The sequence below is a fragment of the Thunnus maccoyii genome, chromosome 5 (genome assembly GCF_910596095.1).
Source record: "Thunnus maccoyii chromosome 5, fThuMac1.1, whole genome shotgun sequence".
Classification (NCBI taxonomy): Eukaryota; Metazoa; Chordata; class Actinopteri; order Scombriformes; family Scombridae; genus Thunnus; species Thunnus maccoyii.
The window spans coordinates 16,220,784-16,242,012 of NC_056537.1; the positions used below are offsets into that span (position 1 = coordinate 16,220,784).

At 38.8% G+C, this 21,229-nt stretch overlaps 2 protein-coding genes across 11 annotated transcripts in view; one reads left to right on the forward strand and one right to left on the reverse strand.

Moving 5' to 3' along the window:
* Positions 1-4,822, reverse strand: part of ccdc33 (coiled-coil domain containing 33) — a 45,671-nt gene extending 40,849 nt beyond the window's left edge. For 4 of the 5 annotated variants that reach the window (XM_042411070.1, XM_042411069.1, XM_042411067.1 and 1 more), the window contains exons 1-2: positions 4,537-4,822; positions 2,440-2,565 (exon numbers count right to left, since the gene is read on the reverse strand). The gene's annotated coding sequence lies outside the window, so the exon portion shown is untranslated. Of the gene's footprint in view, positions 1-2,439; positions 2,566-3,388; positions 3,551-4,528 lie in introns of all 5 variants that reach the window. The other variant, XM_042411068.1, reaches the window with a different exon arrangement.
* On the forward strand, positions 3,945-20,998 carry stra6 (signaling receptor and transporter of retinol STRA6). 6 transcript variants are annotated; one of them, XM_042411057.1, is made up of 18 exons: positions 3,945-4,113; positions 7,255-7,660; positions 9,077-9,143; positions 10,159-10,241; positions 11,538-11,671; positions 12,284-12,450; positions 13,386-13,511; positions 14,266-14,330; positions 15,092-15,171; positions 15,262-15,323; positions 15,680-15,842; positions 16,086-16,161; positions 16,592-16,725; positions 17,239-17,356; positions 17,585-17,686; positions 17,840-18,003; positions 18,672-18,809; positions 19,926-20,998. In XM_042411057.1, the coding sequence occupies exons 2-18, from the start codon at positions 7,590-7,592 to the stop codon at positions 20,168-20,170; spliced, it is 1,995 nt and encodes a 664-aa protein (XP_042266991.1). In that variant the 5' UTR covers positions 3,945-4,113; positions 7,255-7,589; the 3' UTR covers positions 20,171-20,998. The 6 variants fall into 6 exon arrangements, with proteins under 6 accessions (XP_042266991.1, XP_042266993.1, XP_042266992.1 ...); XM_042411059.1 differs by lacking the exon at positions 3,945-4,113 and adding an exon at positions 4,291-4,335; XM_042411058.1 differs by lacking the exon at positions 3,945-4,113 and adding an exon at positions 4,295-4,339.
* The last annotated feature ends 231 nt before the right edge of the window (positions 20,999-21,229 follow it).

Genomic DNA, 21,229 nt, shown 5'->3' on the forward strand with positions numbered 1-21,229 from the left:
CATGTCTGCTGCAGAGTGATCATGACCACTTTAATAACTATCAGGAAGATTTGTACTTGTCACAGTCTCCTTAGATATAACATCTCATTCTCAGTGCTCATAAACAGGGAAATAAATCTCTAACTCTAGGCCTACCACAATAACAGTGATACATCAGAACAGAACTGACCTGTATGACGGAAATTGATTTTTTTTTTCCTGGTGGCCGTTTGGGGCCAATCAACCTTAAATGTCAAAACACAACAGGGCAGCTCAGCTACCACAAAAGTAGATTATTAAAATCCATTTCAGATCCGGAAAGTGTTCAAGATCAGCCTTTCAAACAATATTAAATCTCACTAATGACCTTTGTTAAAATCCAACTGGAATCAATTATTTTTGTTAAGAAATCAGTATACATATCATTGGGTTTTGTTTTGACTTGTGTACTTATTTTGTCAAATTAATGACCAAAAAGAAGACATTTTTATCTATTTTTCTGCCACAATAGCTCCCCTACATGAATGTTTCCTTGTGGGTGTAAAGTTTTTTATTTGGTGATGTTGGTGATAATTTGATTAGTTCGATATCTTTGTGGGTGACACTAAAAATAGGCCATAATATCGTCTTCAGAACAAAGCAAGGAAAAAAAGGCTGCACTGAATATAGGCTGACAATAGTCTGTTATATCTCTTTAGTTGGACATAATTAACTAGATGTTGCTTAGTCCCATCTATGATTTGAACACTTCCTACAGTAGCTCACATTACTCTGTATGTTAATTACTCCTTGTTGTGATTTGAATCATGGGGTAAGTTACAGAGTGCTTATGGGACTGCCTGCTGCTATAAGTTTGAACAGCGGGGTTATTTACCATCATCACAACTGGAAAGAGCTACTCAGACCCCTTTCCTATCTATAATGTGGGACTGCCAATGACTCAGCAGGTGCAGAAATAACATGGATGAAAACTAACATTGAGCATGAGTCAGCACTTATATTAGCAAGCTAGGCTAACTAGTTTTGTTTTTTTTAAATTATTTTTTACAGTCTATGGTTTTCACTTTCCGAGTGTAAACTAGCTAGCTTAGCTTTCTAGCTTCCAGTTTCTGAGTGGAATACAAACTTAATAGCAAGACGGGACCTCCAAAATTACTAAGGCCTACAAAGAAACCAATAATATGTTAGCTTGTTAAAAAGGGAGGGAAGTTATGTCTTGTATTCCTGAGTAAGAAGTTTACAGTTTGTCTTCTAGCAATACCAGTTCTCAGATGTCAGTCAACTGTCACCAAGGGAAACACCTAGACTTGATGCTGTTTCTACAAATACGTCCAAAGACTGTTTTATCCTCTGTCCTGCACAATATAACTGCACAGTATCATTACATTTCCCTAAACAAAAACTGAGGAGAATTAAAATGTCAGTTACACTTTAAAACAACAGCATGATTGTGCATTTATTGCTAACTGTGTCAATCAACTCTTATGGTCGTATTATTTAACCTCAACCAGACTGCACACACCAGTGTAAACATTATCGTTATTATTTAGTTAAGGCTATGTGCCCAAGTGTAAATTATTAACTGAACATATGAATGTAAATCCAAGCTGTTTTTAATCAAGCCAAATGTGAATGAGGCATCTGGGGGTAGAGCAGGAGGTGAGGGGGGATGTTATGCTTATACTGAATTTTTCTGAAATTTACAATTGGCCGACCCAATTCAGCTTCATTACAGCTGTCAACAGAGATAAGCAGTTCTTTCATGTCTGCTCAAATGTACATGTTTTTCCACCTCGAACACACACAAATCCAATTATGTTCTAATTGAGTGTTACAAGGCTCATTGATTATGACAGAGCTCAGTGCAGCAGACTGAGCTGAAGAAAAATATCCCCAGTAATTAGCCCCAGCACCCAGGAGGCCTTCAGGTGGCATAATTTAATATCGGCAATATTATATAGGCAATATTTCTCAATATTACTCTATTTGAACTGACGTTGCTAGAAATGGGATGTTACAGTAATATTCATGGAGCACAAAATAAAGAATAAAAGAATAACCAATTCAGAATTTCAAGGCAGATACAGTTGAGCTGTTTTATTCATCTGAGGCATCTTAAATCAAAACTAGTCTGGTGAAAATATCCAAAGTATCGAATTAACTTCAGTGCAATCACTAACAAAAGTTCAATTAAAATAATGTCTACAACAGAATCTAATTTAATGATATGACAGGTAGAAATTGTAAGACTTGTGTTTCTTTATAAAAGACAGCTGTGAGATCAGGTCACTCATTCAGTCACATGTTTTTCAAAAGAACAACTGGAGTCAGCTAGTTAATAATTATGATGGTATGCGTTACCTTATGTCGTCAGGTCTTGGAGTTCATGTGGAGTTATGTTCAGTTTTAACAAAATAGACTGAGTTACTGGGAAATTGGGAAAGAGGAGTATGCACTTACTTTCTTTTATGGAAAGGTCATAAGACGGTCATCTTTGCCTGCTGTGTGGAGGAGTAAGTCTTGACTCTTTAGGATGCATAAAAAACATACGCTTGAGATTCGCCCTTCAGTGACAGTGGCAGGAAGCTAGACAAGAGAATAATTAAAAACATAATTATTGAAGTCAAACATACATTAAGAAGCTGCATAGGCCCTCAAGGTAAAATCCACCCTAAAACACAATTAATTGTATTCCTATGAACATGAGCAGGTCTCTATAAAGGCCAGAATCTAATTTGTGAGGTCTGCAATTAGATTTGGTGACTTTCTCTTTGGAGCTGATCTACTGTTACTGACGAGTCAAAGACAGTTGATTCGTGGTTTAACTGCATTTGTGCACTTCTTTGTGCACACAATCCCAATCTACTGACACCAAAACCATACAAGACTAACTCTGGTGGAAGGAGCTAAGTTGTTCCAGTTTTATGTGGCGCTGGCTTTGAGGGGATGGGATTTGGGCCACTAAAGTGCTCCATAATTAGTAAAACTCCTGAGTAAGTTAGATAGTACATCTCAGGTTTTGTCAGTAGGTACTTGTGGGAGCCTAACTCATCTCTCTTAGGAGTCATCATGAACTCTCCTCCACAAAAAGGGAGTTACCATTGTTGAGTTGCACACAACGCAGCCACAAAAAGTCTCACAACCGCAGCAAGGCCATAATTCTACTGTATTAAGTCTCTCGACAGTTTTGTTCCTCCTTGTTCTCTCAAAAGCAGTGGCTCTACCTCTAGGCAAACATCATTGTTCTTGTTCAAGAACCTCACCACAACAGAAACAGACTAATGCATGACCAGATTTTTCCACATTTAAGACTGATGTACACTATAAGCTTTTTTTTTTTTTTTTGTGAAGGTGTGAACCTTAACTATATTGGTCTGCACGATGGTATCAGTAAGGATGTCTCTCTCACCAGGTATCACTCTGCCTGATTCATCCAGCAGATTATTATCTGCTAATTCTGATTATCAGAAAGGGATGTCCCAGTCGGTTGAACTTCATGTTTACTTCCTCAAACTTAATGTCATCCGCCCTCTCATCCATCTTAATGGGACTCCTCCACATTGTGACACATCTGTTGTAAATTTGGAAAAATTAGATGTGTCACAATATACAGTAACTGTTATGTTGATTCAGATATGGCAGGAATAATTCCCTCTCCACCCTGAAATGTCAACGGAGCAGAAAACCCAACAGGTAACAAGGTCATTGAATATACATGAGAGTAATTCTGGTTTAATGTTACCACTAAAATACATCAAATTTATACCTTGGGATAAAAGCTTTAAGAAAATAAAACCACTAAGTACAGAATTGTTTTGCATTTAATTTCATGAATAAAATGTCAGGGTCTTGACTTGAACTTGACCACATTAGTCAGCTCTATGTTTCACAACAAATTTTTCTCAGTTTGCATACAGCAGCAAGTTTTATGATGTCCCTGCCACAGTTAGATAGAGACAGTTCAAAGTCCCCGTCAGACACTGCATGAGGTGTCCAGAAAAAAAAGGAAAGTTGCCCTTGAGATTGCTTTTTTTTGTTTGTGCAATTATTGAACCGCTTCAAAGTGGGTGTATAAAGTGATGAAGACTTAAAGTTCCCCAAACCAAGAGAAAGACAGCACAAGATAACAACAAGGTAAGATCATGATGTCAAACTGAATTAGGCCTACTGTGCATTTTGTAGGCTAGGATGTTTATGTTTTTGGAAAGTTTAAGTGTCAGATGCGGTCAGGTAGCGCGTACAATGTGTCTTATTTAAAGTACATATTGATCAAATTTGTAATTGCTGCCAGTAGTCCTGCTTTGACAATTAATTGATTTTCCACGCCTACCTGGCGCTGCAGCACACCTGCAGGCGGTCAGTAAGTAGCTTAGCATCTCAATGTTTATAAAACGTATTAGCCAACGTAGCTGATATAGGGTGCAATCACAACAAAGCAAATTTCTGTCGCGACATTTGACTGTTCATGATTAATGTTACCCTTGAGAGGTGCATGGTTGAATAATGTACACTCATGTTGCAGAGGGTCCAGCACAGGTGACTAACTTACAAAGTTACCTGTTGTGGCTCTCAGGCTGAAAGTCTCTTTGTTAGTGGGAAGATCAAGCTCAACTTCAAAGGCATGAAATTTGTACGTGATGTCTGTGAGAAACCGGATCTAGAGAAGCCCGTCTGGCTGCTGCTGTCCACGGAAAATGAGTCAAGCATGCTCAGCTGTAGGAAGCAGGACAACAATAGAATACCTGTGCTTCACTGCTGCCGCCTGTAAACTGTGCAAAATATGAAATAAAGCGTCATTTAAGTTAGTCATCTAGAGAATGACTACCTAAAAGTCTAATAGGGAGGCTTAATTTCTCCTGAATTGCTGAAGCAGTTTAATGGTTACAGCATGGAAACCTTTGGGCTCCTCAGAGTCCCTGAGTGGTGATTTTATTGATATGAAAATCATTATGAAGAGTTATGAAAAGCATCCTCCTCAAATGGAAAGTCTTTTAGCAGCATTAATGGTAAAGGGGTGATTGATCTGTGTTGGAATTGTTGCCAGCCATGAACTTTTCAAGGTAGTGTAGCAAATTATGAGGTGGAGATAAAAACATTTTTAATTCATGTATTATCTTTGTATTTTGGGTTTTTTTTAAGGACTTGAGGTAAATGTTTACTAAGTCTGTTCAAGTTTAATTAATTATGGATGCTTGACTGGTCACTGTTGATGTTGCTGTTTGGATGGTTAAAGATTAAATTGGTGTATGAGGTCCATCAGTAATTAAATTATGTTTGTTTTTATGAGGCTTATACTTGATATATTTCCTACAAAAATATCTTTTGGGCCGACCTCCTAAACCTGATACAAGTGAACTGTCTGGCTCAATCAAAGTGCTTCTCTGTGATGTAATTATAACTGTTCAAAGCATTCTTTGTTCAGTGACCCCTTTATTTGGTGGGGCTGTCTTTTCTTTGGAGCACATTTGATTTGGTGGCTTACTATGCTTGAGAAACCCCGTTTTCTCAGGAGTGTTAAGAGGGAAATTTTGTTGCTTTATCAAGTTGTGTGACTGTAATCCCGGCATAATGAGTGTATGCTGACATGGAGGCAGTGTTGCAAAACTGACTTAGTCTCAGCCAGCTGCAGCTGAATGCAGGAACAGATTTCTGCAGACATATTCCACAAGACATGTTCAATCTTTTGTTTTGTGTTGTGTTGCAGTGGTGCAGTTAAATGTAGACAAGTGCATTTATTGTCACTTTATTCTACTTGTTGCAGAAAGAAAATAATTGGAGCTAAGGTGTTGCCATGACCCTTGACCTCAGTCTTGGTAGCACTCACATGCTTGCATTTCACTTAAGTCGGAGGCTCTTTGTGATCATTTTTCCTCTCTTAATACTGTTGTTGTAGGCATTAATTGAAAGCGAAAGAAATAGAAAAAGCTGCTGCTTAAATCTGGCTTTTCCGTCACCTAGGAGATAACTCATAGTCCTGTTTTGACATTTCTAACCCCCTCCAGAGAACTGAAGAGCAACAATAGAGACTGAGATAAAGAGAAGAACAGGAGAAGCAGGATGCTAAAAGGACAAAAAACAAATCTTTGATAGTTAAAGCTATGACATAGAGATGATAAACCCCATAATCTAGTGTGACGTAAGTGTTTTGCTTGTTGTTGAATGAGCCTGTTATATATTATATAAGACATATAAATAAACTTATATTATGATCTTCAGAGTTGCAACTAACAATTATTGGGGTTATACATCAATCTGATTATAAAATAGTCTGAGATTCGTTTTCTGTCCATCGACTAATCAGTTAATCGTCTAAACGTTTTGGCACTAACATTGTTTAACAGTGAAATAAGAGAAACAAAAATATAATTTAGACTCATAAAATATTTAGTCCATGAAATTTATTATTGGACAATATTTGTGTCTCGTGAGCTGACAAAGAAGATACAAGAAGCATAGGAACATGTAGAACACTCTGAAAGCTTAGATTAAATTACTTTCCTCTGGGCAGTGTGACTGAACCTATTGTTGAATCCATTTCATTCAAGTATCATGTGCTCTGGTGAAAATATAGAATCTTCCTTTTCTCATTATAGTTGTGCGATCTTTATGAATAGTTTACAGGATGATTTTTATTACTATTTGGAAATTACCTGTTGTCTCCTTTTCTGATCAATGTTGTTTTTCTAAGAATTTCTTTGAAACAGCGTACTAACTTGTACTAACTTGACACCAGCATGGCAGAGTAAAGATACAAGTATCTAGTTTATAAAACTATTTTCACATGAACATGCCCTTGGAAAACCTTATCTTAATTTATCTGCTGAAGACAAAGTACTGGGTTGAATGAACTCTTCCTTGATCCTTATCAAGCTGTAGGTGCAGAGTTATGTAGTGAAGTAAGGTGTAGTTTCATCCTGTTTCATGTGATTTCACGTTGTTGCACTGGCCATCAACAAGGACTCATATAGCTGGTAACCTTTCACAAGTTTAACTGAACCATGACTGAAGGGAACAACCGGAGAATTTCCCTGTTATCAATGTGGAACTTCACTCTGATAGGAATGCCTCATCGCTCCCAGCTACCCACACAGTCCTAGCTGGAGTTTTATAAAACTGCACACCTGACCCCTTCAACCACCAGCAACAGGTCCAATAACACAACTCCAAAAGTAGATGTAATCCCAGTAAGCCGCAGGTGGCCTTCCACATTGGCTGCCCAGATCTCCACATTTTTCCCTCCTTTCACACACTGCCCCCCTCTCGCTCTCTCTCCAGGCTCCCAGTGTGGTGGTAACCCTCAGCTGAAATAGGGCCCTTGCAGGGTGGAGGCAGCACGCTGCAGCCAGGATCTGTCACATTACTCTCAGCTCCACGGTGGGACCGGGGCACCTGAATACAAGCTGTGAGGGAGGGTAACAGAGTGTGAGTGAGAGAAGACCAAACACAAGGAAACAAGGACGCCACTGCAGCAGCAACAGAGTCCATCTTGCTGAACTACAACTTGGGAGACTTTTTCCTCTTGAGTAAAAGGGGTCTCTCGACACTGTGGTTAAAACTTCTCCAGCTACTCAAGTTCAGACTTTGGATCTGTTTGAAAAAGAGACAGCACAATGGATAAGGATGCTCTACTGGACTATGAGTACCCAGACCTCGGCCCTGTGCCATCCAAAATTGAAGCTGAGTAAGTACTTTATTATCATCTTTCTGACTTTTTTAGGTTCTGCTTCTTGTCCTAAATGTCATCCACTTATATTAATTTTGTATGATTTTATTGTTTGTCTAAAAATCACCACCATAAAAACATATGTCTATAGTTTAATGTGTATTAGTAGATGTTCCAACTTTTGTAAGTCTGAACAATTTTGCAGTGAGATACAGCTCTCGCAGAGATATTAAGTGACACTTGGCACACTTCTTCAGAGCCACTGTCAATGTGTGGTCTTGTTTTTATTCAGTTCACATGTCATATTATAGTAGAGGCTGTATCATTTTCATGTTTTAAGAATGCAGGTTGCTCGGGGAGCTGGTGTGTTTTGCCCATTGAACCTACAGTATGAGAACAAAGACAAAGAATGAACAAATTTAAAGTGCACACAACCCAAAATAAAATGTGCCACCATGCAAGGTTGGATGTTTGGCAGGTAATGAACCAATGTCAGAATACCTTACAGTCTTACAACAATACTCTTTGCTCCTGGGCCATCCCACAATGCAACAGGGTGCATGATGTATTTCTAGTAAGTTCGTTTTGGGATGTTCTCTGAAGTCCAGTTTGCATCTCCATTTAAAAAATGTACCCATGTTTCCATTGGCACAGAGGGACTAATAGAAAAAATATTTATATTTAATAATGCCTTTAGATGAACAACATGACAGAAATATTATGGAACAAGTGTAATTTATCCCCAGTCAACATATTTAGCTAATACACCATCTGGCTGTCAAATAAATTAAAGGACTGTGGTGAGTTGTGGTCTGAAAAGCTTTTATGTGGCCACTAATGTAGCTCAATAGCATTTTAGCTAGCTGGTCTGCTGCTATTTTTTCTGCTTTTGTAAACAGTCAAATGTCCTGCTGTGCCTCCTCATCAGCCAGCTCTGACTGTAGAAGTGTGAATTTTGACATTGCCTTAAATTCACAAGTGCTCTGGTGGAAGAGTCTGCTCTCTGAGTAACAAATTCACACACTGTTTGGACAGGTAAGAGACTGACTTGTAAGAAATGTCAAAACATCCTTCCTGGAAGCTGCCACCTCTATATGCTCTTGTTTTTTTTAAAGATTAAGAATAGTTCATGTATGAGGCCTTCTCTGAATATCAGAGTTGTAATTACTACCTCATGACCAGGCATTCCTGCTCTTCCAGTGTACAGGAACGTGAACATAGGCATTTGTTGTTTCCTGAGTCACGCTGATACCAATCCGTTTAAATGCAAATCTCTGTTACGGGATTTCACAAAGTTTCCAGCCACAAATGGTCCTGACAGTGACGTGTGAAGGGTTTAGTGAGGTGCAGGTCTGCTCACCCACTCAAAGCCCTGAGTTATAAGTCTCACATTGATTGTTTTGCTCATGTGTGAATGCTTTGTTCTTTTTTTAGAATAATTCCTCCATGTGACCCCACTGCTGATGACAGGCTCTACCATATATGCATCACTGCAATATCTGTGAGTCACATTACACTGTCCTATCATTCATGGTTTTGGTGTATGATATCACAATTTGTTGTCAGACATGAAGAACATTTTATGATGTGCGGCATTGAGATTTCACGGTTTTCTTTCCCTTGATAAAGTTATGCAGGGTTTGGCTGTCAAAGGCAGCTCTATCTAATAATCTCCACCAAGGAAGTTACTGTATGTTTTGTTAACAGGATATCTCAAACACTTGAGAGCATGTTTTGATGGACTTTGGTGGAAGGTTAAGTCCTGGTCCAAGACACAAATGATAAGGTTTTGATGCAGATCCAGATGTGGTTTTCATCACACTATGAGATTTTGCTTCTCATTAAATGCTGCATTTACTTAAATATTAAAACATCTGTCACATGAATTCCACAATTGCCTATTAGTATGTCTTCTGGATGGGGAATTATGAAAGTTTATGAAATATTACAAAAAATATCTCATTTAGACAAGGGAGTTCTGCGCACTCTGACTTCTTTCTAGATGCAAATGAAGTAATAGAAATGCAAAATGACTGTTTAATTGAGTGAAGAAAATATATTGCTGCACAAACTGACCCTCGGGCTCAATGTCAAATCACTTAGTACACAGCGAATATGTGCACCAGTAATGTTCACCATCTTTATCATTCTGCTAACTGTTTCAGATAAAATTTGAGTTTGGAAATTTTCTATGTTATATAGTGATATTACTGGGTCTGGATGCTTTTGGTGGTCGGTCTATACTGGCCCAATTTAGAACAAGGCATTCTTCCCAGCCTTGTGTTTCCTAAATGTGTTACAGGTCATGACAGGTCGCTGAACTCTCACTGGTCAGTGATCCTGACTGATGACAATTCATTCGGCCACATCCATGGGGAGCACTAATGAGACACAGGGTTTTGGCCTTTCATGGCATCAACTCCCCTCATTTTTAGTCTGAAGCAAAATGAGGCCTTAACCCCCAGCACAGCATGCTGCACGGCATATAACGCTAACTGATGTATCTCCTCCTCTAGCTTGTTGTCATGCTGATCCTAGCAATCTTAGCCAGACGCACAAAGGTGGGCAACAGACAGAAAGGGATCCCAGGTTTATTCAGGTGAGGCTCTATTTTATTTTATATTTTCTTGAATGTCAGAAAACACCATGGTTAAATCATCACATTGGTTGTTTTGCATGTCTTAACCCTAAATTGCATATAGTTTATATTACTATTAACCATTCTCCAAAGATTTATTTCTTGATTTCCTGTCTGCCAGTCAGTAATTGGCTTCCATTCATCTGAGCATGGAACAAAGATCAACATGCAAAACTGTGGCTGAGATAGGAAAATCCATTACAATGAACAGTCAGTATGAGAGGCAGCTGAGCATTTCATTTACATGCTAAATTGTTAGACCATTAACAATAAGGTCACATGGATGAGGACGGTGTCAATTTTGTGGTTTTTTACTTTAAAAAGGCAACTTTTTGGTGGCTGATGTCTCAACTCAAAGTTTCACAGTTTCAGTTTCCCAAAAGCACTTGAACACACCAGTGAGCAAAAGATTTGAAAGCAATGCCTGCTAGCAACCGAATTATAATGCCACATTAAAGATACCCTGTGGAGTTTTTGATGACTAGTAGCGCTACGCAGAGTTCCTGTTTAGTTTATTCTGGTGCACGCCCAAACTTTGCATGAGGTTTCACACTACTTCACTGATCTACAGTTTGCGGCAGTGCACCAAAAAACACAGGAAAAGGCAGGGTAGAAGGAGACTGCTAGCAAGTTAAAAATGATGTAAAGATACAGGTTTCAGATTCAAAATGATCATAAATTTGCTTTGCAAATGTTGTATGCGGAAGAAATTGTATTGAACAGATTTGTTAGACCTTAAGGATAGACAAAATGGGTTTTTGCTGGTTGGTTCCCTTGACTGGCTGATGTACCCTTGAGCAAGGCAATTAACCCCCAAATCTGCCTCAGTGAAGCAGATAAAAGTGTGTGTAAATGTGTGTTTCTGGAGCCGGGCGCTGATTGAAAAAGAGCTTAAATGGTCAGTGAACCTTCCCAGAATTTATAGAGGTCAAAAAACTGTCAAAAAATTAAAGCTGCCTGAGTATTCGCTCTGATTGATTTCCCTATCTCAAGCAATTTTCAAGTATCTGCAAGTTGATTTCCATATCATACTGATACATGAATGGAATCTAAGCGCAGCCTGGAAGGTAGAAAACCAAACTAAAAATGTGGGATATGCTTTTAGTTAATAGTAATGTTAATTACAAACAGCTGGTAGTTAATGGACTAAAACACCAATATGGTGGTAAGTGTGATCATTTCTGCTCAATAACCATTTCAGCCAAATGTGAGGCTGGTAACATGTGGACTCTAAATACCTGCTGCTTGATTTCACAGTCCGGTCAACTTCCTGGATCATACACAGCACAAGGGCCTGGCAGTGGCTGTGTTTGGAGTCCTCTTGTGCAAACTATTTGGCCTCGTCATATCACCAAACCCCCTCCCCTTCACGACAGTCTCCGAGAACAAACGTGAGGAGGCCGTCTTTGTTCTCCCTGCACTAACATCAGTCTGTCTGCACTTTTACACAGACTGTAAATCTTCTATAACCACATTTTGATGTTTCTTTTTACTTTAGGTTGTATTTCAGCTTTTATCTTAAGTTGATAAAAGGAAGGTTCTGTTGTGAGATTAGACAGGGACAGGGTCATACACAAAACACAGATAGATGTATGCACATAAACAGTATTTTTGTTATATCTGTGTTATGTAATTGGATTATTTTATTTCCATGTGTCTGTGTTATTTTCTACTAAGGAATTGGATGGTAAGCTTAACAAGAAGCTTTTTTTTCTGAAATGAAATTACATAAGAATTGACTGTAAGGAGTCGGTCCCCTGCTACTTTACACAATCCCCAAACAGTACACGGTTCAGCAGAGTATGAAATACTGTATAGTGGCTGTTTAGCACTGTGTGATCTTAAATCTCTCATAGTTTCACCAGGTTTTTAGGGAGGAAAAGTTGTCTTTAGTGTGTAAGTGAAGCTGATTAATTGTCAAAGTAACAATCTTGTATCATATGGTTCAGTAAATCTTCCTTTTGATGTTCTTGGTCTTTACACTGTATTTGTTGCATTTGCAGAGAACTGGGTGATTCTGGGAGTCTTCTACTACCCCGCGCTATACTACCCTCTCCTGGCATGCGGTACCTTACATAACAAAGTTGGCTATGTACTTGGTAGCCTCTTGTCATGGACGCACTTTGGCGTTCTCGTCTGGCAAAAAATTGACTGCCCCAAAACACCTCTGGTACGCACAGATCACTTTCAATACTACAATGTGTTCCAGTTCATTTATAAGAGATGCTAATCCATGGTCTAAATGGTGCCAGGATTTTTAAGTGTCACTTTCTTTGCAGGCTGTCATCTGTCTGAGTTTTAAGGATTATTTCAAAGATAAAGCTGTTTTGTTCTGGTCTGAAAACCCTTTTGTTACCAAACAAAGTTTGTCTGTAGTATATGTAAGAGATGTGATTTGAAAAGATGAATATCAGGCTTTGAAACTGGATTCATGGCCACATGGCTGAAGCATTAAACCTTACCCAATCCCAGATTTTGTGCCTCATCCACATTGTTTGGGTTTTCTGTGCGATGATAGGCTTCGACTCAAAACAATTAGTTCCACTGTCTGTTGGTCTTAATCAAGAAGCTTTGTCACAGTTAATCACTTTAGTGTGTCAGTAAAAGAGACACATCCAGGCTTTATAGTAGATTGTGTAATGGTCGTCTTTTGTTTTTAAGAGTGACATTGCATGTCTGTTTATCCCACTATGAGTTGGCACACACTAAACCCTGCAGGGAGTATTGAACTGATCTGCAAGACTGAACTTAATCACACAAACACACCAAATATTATATTTAGTCTTTCTTTGTAAGAATGGAAACAAAATGAAAATCACACTATTACATCCCAGTATTTGATGTAAAATAATATTCAAAATATGTTTTTAAAAAGAAAATAGCATTTTCTCTCCCTTATTTGGACTGTGGAGGTCTCCCATTTTTGTGTTATAGCAGGGATCCCACTTAGCCAATCTGCAGACTCCTACTGCAACACACAAAACTATTTTTGTCCTCTTTTTGTGTCAATACAAAGTAGATTCAAGATGTATTCTTAGTGTGCCAATACCAAACTCTAATAACAAGTTGCTAGGTGATGTAAACTCTTCTTTTATTTCTTTGCAGATACACAAACACTACTCCCTTTTCTCCAGTCTGCCCCAGATAGCTTGCCTGGCATTCCTCAGTTTCCAGTATCCCCTTCTCCTTTTCAAGGGCTTAAAGGGAACTGAAAAGAACAATGCTACTGAGGTAAGTTTGGATCTGACAGCAGTTCCTCTGGCATGTGTATCTCAGGTTGATTGTATAGCTCTTATGGCACTAATTATTTGGCCTGCTTACATAACCAACTGGATATATAAGTGCCTGTGTTGATAAGTAGTCCATGTTCACGTAAGCCTGAACTATTCAAAAACAAAAAAAGTCTCACTAAGACGCACATTTCTTCTGAATCTGTGCACATGAGGAACCTTTATAAGCCACCCACTAATCAAGAGGCTTATTGTGTTCATACAGTGTTCAGCTGAAGGAAAATGTGAAGGCCAATGCAGCACGCCAGTGGCCTAATCATTTTAAGTAGATTTGATGTAATTGGTTTACGTTATGTTCTTGATCAGATTATGAAAAGGTTGCGTTGTTTTTTCACCGAGGAGACACAATGCTGCGTTTATTTGATTCTAATCTCAGCATGGGTGTGACAAAGCTGGGGTGAGGAGATTGCCTTGAGTTTGACTCATCCCCCCCTCCTGCACCCGACAGGAACGTGCTTGACACCACAAGTCTGTACAGATACGTAACCTTATTGTAAGGAGGCTTAGTTTGTGAGCTGTTCTTTTAAATCGCACCTTATGCTCCACAGTGGTTTGCAATGTTAAGGCCCGACTGAAGCATTTGTGATGCCAAAAATCAAATGAGTTCACTCATCTTTGCTACACTATCTTAGCCTATTCACTATCTACTCTTGTCATTTGGCTTCTTACATGGTTGCTGTTCTGTTTTCTATTAGGATCTAAGCAGCAGCTACTATAAAGACTATGTGAAGAAAATCCTCAAGAAGCCCACCAAAATCAGGTGAGAGTGTCAGTCTGTAATCAACTGAACTTCTGCTCAGTCCTTTGTAGTTTTGCAATGTGGAATTTTCATATGGTGTTTTACATCAGTTCATGTCATGTGCAGATTTCAGTGACAAATGCTTATTTACAGGAAGAGGTTGTTTGTACAATCCCATCAGTGGGTGTTGAAGTTTCCCGACCTTGAATGTATCCACTGTTACTGACAGATATATTCACAGGACTGACTGAGACAGCGCAAAAACACATCCACCTTCCTTTGTCTCTCCATTCTAACCGAAAAATGAACTTTTATCAGAGGAAAAGGATGTGCAAAGAATATCCATTACAATAAAATATAGCAGGGAGACTATCTAGCAGAAACTGCTGCCCTGTTGAATTGTCCTGAACACTGAATCCTGAATGCTGAGTAAAGAAAAATTCTCCTACAGTGATCACTTTTGTAAACAGCTAAATCATACATCTGCTGGCCAAATGATTGTAAATATTTCCTCATGCTGTCAATATTAACAAATCACGCAGAGGTTATCATGGTGAATAAGCACCAGGAAATAATGCATTTCCTTTCTTCCTTCCTTTTTTAGAGAGCATTTGACTATACCTAGAAAGAAACACATTTCATTTAATTTGATGTATTCAAGGACGATAGCAAAAATGCTGTTGTCTGTAGAATTGTTCATCTCAATCTTTCAAATTCAGAGAAGTATGATGTCAAATGTCAGGGTTTAAAGTTATAACTCTGTTCTTTACCTGTCACCTCAGCACTTCTAGCACAGAGACACCCAAGCTGCCTCAAAGAATAATTGATGCTGTGAAGTCATACATTTACACACCAGAGGAAGGTAAATACGCCACTTTGGTCTTGTTCTACATATGTCTTTTAATGCCCTGAAGTGTGTAAGTATTATAATACTTTACTTTTTTTTAAACAGCTTTCCGATTTCCACTGAAGTTGGCTATATCTGGTGTGGTGTCATTTATAACGTTGTATCAGGTAACTTAACCTTATTTACTATTAGACTTTGTAACATATGGTTATCGTTTGAAATAGAGAAGAATACATCATGACGTAGTGATTACATACTATATGTAATATGTGCACCTCTGTTTTAGCCTCTGACCTTGGCCCAATAAGATCCCAACAGGTTACATTTTATGCTATTGTATCACCAGGAACTCAGTAGATTTTAAGAGCTACACTGTGTTCACCTGTAAGTTAATTATCAGCAGTGGATGATCCAAATACAGTGCAAGCTAGTTTTGATTCCACATCTCTATAAGTTATTGTATTGCCATGCTGGGGTAATAGTGTTTCCGGTATTGAATACATGTATGTATTTGTTCGTTTAGGTGGGGCTGCTAATCATCTTGGCAGTGGTGCCGTCTCTCCAGACTGCCCGCTTGGGAGTCGATGAAGACGTCGCCAATCTTTTAGCTGGCTTCAAGATTATGTTGTCTCCAGACAAACATGAAGTGGTCAGAATAGTGGTTTACTACATGTGGTGTGTAGAAGGTGAGTGAAACCCAGAAAGCAGAAGCAGCCATTTAGTGATATGAGAGATGTAAAATGTACATGTATTTACTTTGGTACACAGTAACAGCTTGTTGCACATATTTTTATAAACACCTCCAAGTACAAGCTGCAGTAGCTTTGTGTGTTAATATGCAGAAAACAATATCATAATTTGCTAATTGTCAATGAATGAGATCCTCCTATAGTGAAAAATCTGAATGTCGTGCTCTTTTTTTCTTGCAGTGTGCTATATTTCAGCGATGACCCTGTCAGGCTTGGTCAACCTGGTAATGCTCATGCGGTCCATGGTTCTGCATCGGTAGGTTGGAGAACGAAAGTGCAAAATAACTCTTTTCTTCTATTTTAATTTTTATTCTCATCCCAAGTTTTCCAAGAACCGTGAGCATGCTTTGCATTCTGGTTCCTTCATTATAGTGTAATGGTTCACACAGGAATTATTATAACATAATAGAGCAGTAATCATCCAGACAGACAGAAAAGCATTCAATCTGTGTTAACTGCTGCTAGAATTGAAAATGGCTATTAAGATAAGAAATTAAATACTGTGCTATTACCATAAATTATGTCATATTAAAAAAAATGGGTTTCTGAGTCAATTATGGAATTGCATTTCGGTTGTATCCTATTCAAATTTACCTCTTCAATTTGCTATTTAATTTGTTGAATCAGTTTGCATAAAGCTGCATTTTCTTGATTGTTTTTTTTTTTGTTTTGATTTTTTTCTGTAGGTCAAACCTGAAGGGACTGTACAGAGGAGATATCTATAATGTTTACAACTGCCAGAGAAGGATCAGGGCTTCCCGGCCAGCACTGGTCTGCTGGATGGGATACACCAGCTTCACGGCAGCTCACATCTGCATTGGTATAGTAAAATACTGCATATTAGAACAATTTTGACTTTTTATATAATGTTTTTCGCTATACATTTGTCTTGCTAACATACAAATGCTGCTAAGCCTTTAATGTTATTCGTCATCACGGTTTGTTTTGTACAATTAAATACAATTACAATTTCTAAATAGAGGGATATGTTTGCACATTAGATCATACATATTGTAAGGGCCAAACAGTAATGACAGATTGAAAAGATCCTCACTTAGCCCGCCATTCAATTTTTATCATTTCATGTCATATTCATATCTTTGCACAAGCCTTTTATGTATCAAAATGCATTTTGACTCAGCAACCGATTGACTCAGCTAGAATAAAAGATGTGTCACGGTTTTATATGTGGTTCATGAAAGGATACTTTTGAAGTTATGTTCTTGAGGCCTCATTAGAACTGTGATATGAGAGAAGAGTGGGTGTGCAGTGTGTTGAATGCTGGACAGGATGTAAGCAGCAAAGCCCTGAAGCTCTGATCTCTCCCCTGCAGGCATGATCATCCAGACCATGGTGTTCTTCCTCTGTCTCCTGATCGCTGTCTTCCTCATTATCATGCCCGTCCTGCACGGACAGAATCTGATTCTCTTTCAGATCCTGTGGAGCATGTGGTGAGCATCGTCACACCTCTCACTCATTAATCTCTGTCCACATGGGACTTTATGACTAAGGTGTAATCCCATCACTCTTGTCATGTGTTTTGGTTGATTTTAATGTTTTGACTTTTTGAGAGAGACCATCAGAAACCACAGGATAACACAAAAAATATGTATTTTTGTACCTTCTATCTTTTTCATAATGCTACTGGAGATATTTGATTGTTGATTCTGTCCTTTCAGGCCTTTCTGGCTGATGATTCTCTTGGCTGTGTTGATTCAACATATTACCGCCAGGTTTTGTTTCATCAAAAAAACAGCAGGCACACGAGACCTAAACAACAGGTGATTCATTGTGGACTTTGTATTTATTGCTATATATATATAGTGATGACTTTTGGACCCCACTGTATATTTATAATGTGCCTGTATGTATTTTACTGCCAGATAATTGCAGCATAGCCTTGTATGTTACATTCATTCTAACCTGTTTTACAGGGGTAATCTGTTCCTGCTGACATACCTGCTGTTTCCAGTCAATGTTCTGATTGGGGTGCTACTGGCTGTCTGGCGCATGATCATCACAGCCCTGTTCAATATTGTCCACATGGGACGCTTAGATATCAGTCTCCTTAACCGAAATGTGGAGGCATTTGATCCAGGTGAGCCACTTTGCATCAGTTTATTGTCATCTGCATAAGAAATATACAGTATATATTTGAATATAATAAATATATTGTATCGTGATTGTTCTGGATCCGTTACATATGTGTTCACAAAAAAAAAATACAACAAGGCATTGCCAGAGAATTGAATGTTTTAGACTTCAGTGCACCCATATATTCACATTTCCCTACTTTCTTTCATGTGAAATCTTTTTGTTTAGTCTCAGACACACAATGTTAACATATTCATTGGTATTAACTGCATGTTTTTACCTTGGTAGATGTCACTGTGTTTTTTTTTTTCATTCATCACTGTGAAGGTTTAAATAGAAGCAATTTTCTATGAGCAAATGCATTTAGTGATCCCACTTAGAGGCCAGAAATGCGTACCGTACCCACTTTACCCTGCTAGGCTCAGGGCAGCTCATATGATATCTGTATTCTGTGCGGTGCAAGAGACTCTAATTACACACCAATCTCTGAAATGGCTGCAGATTTAAGACATCTGTTGTCAGGAAAAGCAGGTGGTTAAAAAAAAACAAAAAAAAACGTGTGATTGTACGGCCATTATGTGTGATTGCCTCAAAGCCAACATGGGGTGCAGTCCTACGTGTTTATTGCTTTTGCCCAGTCAGAGTGATCCCCCCTCCTGTGTCTGTCTGCAGCCTACCGCTGCTATGCTCATTATCTGAAGATTGAGGTGAGCCAGTCTCACCCCGTGATGAAGGCCTTCTGTGGGATGCTGCTGCAGTCTGTGGGCCAGGAGAGCAATGCTGCACAGAGGTCACGGGATGCTGAAGAGGGTTTGTAGCTCAAAACTCAGTCCACATCATAGATTGTGAGCTGAATCGTTCACAGATGATTCAGTTCACACACACTATACTGCAAAACATATTCTGTGCATTCAATGTCCACACTCAACAATAAAAGCAGTGTGGCATCTTTGATTTCTCCGGAGAGGTTTAAAATTCAGCAGCAGGTCACTGTCACACATAATCAGATCATAACACTGTCTTGCACGCGCAGGAGAAATGAAAGCTTAGCAGCTCTAATTTAATATGTCACACAAATTGAGTCTCACTGTGGAATAATTTACAGTCCTGGTGCTGGTCTCAATCACATCTGTCATAAACTAATCAGTTGTCATTATGGCGTGCCCACAGTCGCCTGAGGCCTCAGCCTCTATCACTAAAGACAATGCAGTTTAATAGGTTACCATTATATGTATAATTTAATGAATAGAAATGAATCTGATGCATATGCTCTACTTTGATATTTACACTGTAGCTTTTATTTAAAAAATGTGAATATCTACTTTAAGGCTAGCTTTTGTCCTGCAGTGATGGCACTGACTCAAACAGGAGATGAGTGGAAGTCATCTACTTGTGGTGACAGCAGGACAAACAATGCAGTGAGCAATAAGCAGGAAAATGCATCAGGGCTCATCAGTTGTGGTGGAATCCGACTCTGTCTGGTGTCTAGTCATAGCTGAGACAAATTACAATTGTTCGTTGGACATGTTGCTCGTTTGCATCCAGAGAACAATACATTATCAGGAATAATCTATTGTCATACAAAGATTAGTTCTCGAGGAGCTGATAACACAGATGAGCTACGCTAATTGCCTGTTTCATATTCATGTAGCCCAAGGGGCTTTAGCTTTCAGTGTTTTAATGACAAGCCCAATATGCTCCCACCATGCTTACAGGATTAGAATATGATTGGTTTCTATTATTACTCTTTCTGTAGTATCTAGCTGGTCCTGGGTGGCCTTAAAATGTTATTCTTCTCCCGGTCTAGTTTAGATTTGAAAAAAAAGGTTATCTATTCTCATGATTATATAGGACTTGTGTATGTAGTGTCCCTCATCAGAGCAGACATACAGTACCGGTGCTATCATGATGTCTGTATGTCCTCAGGGATCCAGCTGGTCCAGCAGGAGAAGAAACAGCACAAAGTGTCCAGTGCCAAGAGAGCCCGCGGGCACTGGCAGCTCCTCTACACCCTGGTCAACAACCCGTCCCTGGTGGGTACAAGGAAGCACTTCCAGCATCAGACCACAGAGAGCTTTCTGAATGGAAGCCTGAACCGCAGCACCAAGGAGGGGAGCAAAAAGGAGGCAGCAACCAAGGAGGCAGAGGCCGCTGCCAGCAACAGAACATGAACATGACCCTGATGAAGGATTGGCTGCAAAGTGTCTTTTGATTTTGGGCAAATTATATAGTCATATATCATTTGTCCAACCCTTCTATAGATGTGTCTGCGTTTGGTGAAATAAGTGCACTTATAGCTCAGTGCCTCATGTAGAGATATTCACCAAGCCTCTCCTGTTTGTCTGGAGGTTGTGCGTCCACTTTGTGCCCTTCGTGTTCCGCTGGTTGTTTATGTGTGAGGCGCCACAATCTCCAGTCTGGTGGGAGAGCTTGTGTGGCACTGATCTCCCATCTGACCACACTCATCATGTGTCATTCTCAACACATTTATGTGCTTATTTTGGGATATGACTCGTTTGCGTTGTTTCAACCTATAAGTTAATCACATATGTTTCCCAATATGTTGTTATTTTCATATAGTTCAGATAATGCAAATTTTAAGTTATCCAAGCTAAACACATGGATGTAAAATCCACTAAGCATCCTTTTAAAGAGGCTATTTATATGTAGAACATTTGACTATTTATGAATTTACAGAATGAGCTGTTTTCATAGGCTGGGTAATAAATTTTCTTTTTTTTTCTTCAATTGTACACGTTTTGTGTAATTAATAATAACCTGTGGAATAGGAACTACCAGACAAATGAAGCTGTTTGTATTTCCTGTTTTATTTGTAGCAACACTTGCTGCTATCAGCTTCTTCGTGTTGTTGTCTAAACTCTTCTCTGGTTTCTGATATTCACCAACTTACATCTTTTGTTTTTGCATTTACATTGAAAATGCCGATTTTTAAGTGAAAATATGAACCCCCGAATTTTCCTTCTAATTACTGTGAAAAATAAAACTGAAACTAAAGTTTTCTCTTTTTTCAGTCGTTTATATTGTGTAATAATCCATTCTGTGTCCAAATCCATCTGTGTGTTGTTCTGTTGTGTTAAGCGAAGATGAACTGAATTGGACTGAAGAGAAAATGAAGACAAAGAAGGTTCCTTTGTGTCGATCAGATCAGCGCGTTCAAACGCAGCAATTTCTTATTTATCTTGCTCATAAACATATTCCAGCTCCGACAA